The 1,914-nt window shown below is 47.9% G+C and overlaps 1 protein-coding gene across 1 annotated transcript in view; it reads left to right on the top strand.

The window, feature by feature from the left end:
• The window catches only part of LOC116849455 (activity-regulated cytoskeleton associated protein 2-like), a 2,585-nt gene extending 1,453 nt beyond the window's left edge, over positions 1-1,132 (top strand). Inside the window, exon 2 of the mRNA XM_032826596.1 lies at positions 805-1,132. Within this exon, the coding sequence (XP_032682487.1) occupies positions 805-1,132 (328 nt within the window). The remainder of the gene's footprint in view (positions 1-804) is intronic.
• Positions 1,133-1,914: the final 782 nt, after the last annotated feature.

Genomic DNA, 1,914 nt, shown 5'->3' with positions numbered 1-1,914 from the left:
AGAGAGAGAGAGAGAGAGAGAGAGAGAGAGAGAGAGAGAGAGAGAGAGGAAGGCTCGCCGAATAGAGAAAAAGCGAGAACAAGGCGGGGTAGAGTAACTTGCCTACGAGCGACTAAAGAGAAAAGACACTCTACTATCGTTTATCGCTGATCTCGATTTTTGCCGGAATTGTCGTTTTGTGAGCGGACGCGACCATACTGGTTAAGGTGTGCCGTACTCTCATTGGCGTGGTGTAGCGAGGGCGACTTCAGACGAGCGACAGGCGAAGCGATCGACCCGGAGGGCTGGCGAGGAGGAGTCCGACTCATTGTAAGACTTCCCATTCGTTTGTTGTTTGTCGTCATTTTCACGAAATTGTCACGCGAAACCTACCGCATGCAGAGTGGTCGCGCGAAACGCGAGGAGATCTCCCACTAGGGACTAAAATATCGTGATAGCGTATCGAAACAAGCGAGAGGTCGTATCGGGCACTTGAAGTGCCTTGTATCACCGGAATAAATAGCTATACCGAACGAAGATTCTTCTTTTCCTCGGCTTCCACCTACATTGATCAAACCTATCCCTACTCCGACTCAAATCAAGAAAGAGCTACCGGTCCCGTTTCGTCCCCGCGATCTCGAAAACGGACGACTACTTAGAGATTTTTGACGAAGAATTGTTGGTGAGGAGGTGCGGCCTTACCGCACCTGGCGCCCAACCGAATTTAGAGAGTCAGAACAGCGATCCGGGGACCGCGGTAGTTTGCCGACGAAGCGGACAGCCGACTGTCCGCTATAAGTAATAATAAGAAAAATCGTCGCAATGGGGATGTCAATTCGACGGAAAAGATCCAATTTCTTTCCTAGAGCGAATTGAAGAACTACAAAGTAGTTACGAATACACCGACGAACAAATGTTGCAAGGTTTGCCGGCATTACTGCGCGGAAGTACTTTGCATTGGTACAGGAACAAGAAGAAAGCATGGAAAGAGTGGAATGATTTCACGAACGCGTTTCGGGAACATTATTTTCCATATAGATATAAGAACCAGTTAAAAATAGAAGTACAGAAACGACTGCAACAAGCAAACGAACCGTTTAGGCATTACGCCACAGAACTGGCGACGCTCATGAGAAGAGCGGGCGGATTTTGAAGAAGAGATCAGATAGAGCAGACATACGAAAACATGTCGCCAGACTTAAAGCTGCACATTAGGCGGGAATATATACACACATTGGGAGAACTAGGGGCCCAAGCAGCAGAAATAGAGGATATTCAGCGTCAAAGGAAAAGTATGCGCACAAACGCACACACATCACCGCAAACGGCAATAACGGCAGCAATATACAATGCCGCAGATTGCTGCTGGCGCTGTAAACAAAGGGGGCATACAAGACGATTTTGCAGACAACCGGCGAAGAAATTTTGCTCCCAATGCGGAAGAGATGGAGTTTTAACAAAAGACTGCCATCCACGACCGGGAAACGCCGCGCGGACCGAGGAGCAGTAGGGCGACCCTCGGTCCCAAGGACACCGCACATAAGATACACACCGCGCCCGCACATAAGAATCAAAATATACAAAACACCGCTTAATGCATTAATCGACTCAGGATCCGAGATCTCATGCATAAGCCAGAGAACCGCGATGTTAGCAAACAAGTGGCAACATCCGACACAGAAAAGAGACAAAGCAATACGGCTGGCGAATGGCACAAGTATAAAAATTCAAGGAAAGGTAAAGGTACCAGTTACGATAGGGGACAGAAGATACTGGCACACGTTTGACGTTATACCAAACCTTGAAAGCCCCATGCTCATTGGAGTAGACTTATGGGCAAAACTCCGAATAACATTACCGCCACCGATGGAAATAAGGCATAAAAGCCGTTACAAGGACCAGAGGAGAACATGCATAATATCAGAGGATATGCAA

This window comes from Odontomachus brunneus, unplaced genomic scaffold (assembly GCF_010583005.1).
Source record: "Odontomachus brunneus isolate Ranch 3 - 2012 unplaced genomic scaffold, Obru_v1 Obru_scaffold_116, whole genome shotgun sequence".
Taxonomy (NCBI): Eukaryota; Metazoa; Arthropoda; class Insecta; order Hymenoptera; family Formicidae; genus Odontomachus; species Odontomachus brunneus.
The sequence above is the reverse complement of the archived record's forward strand: the minus strand, read 5'-3'. Positions and strand labels throughout refer to the sequence as shown.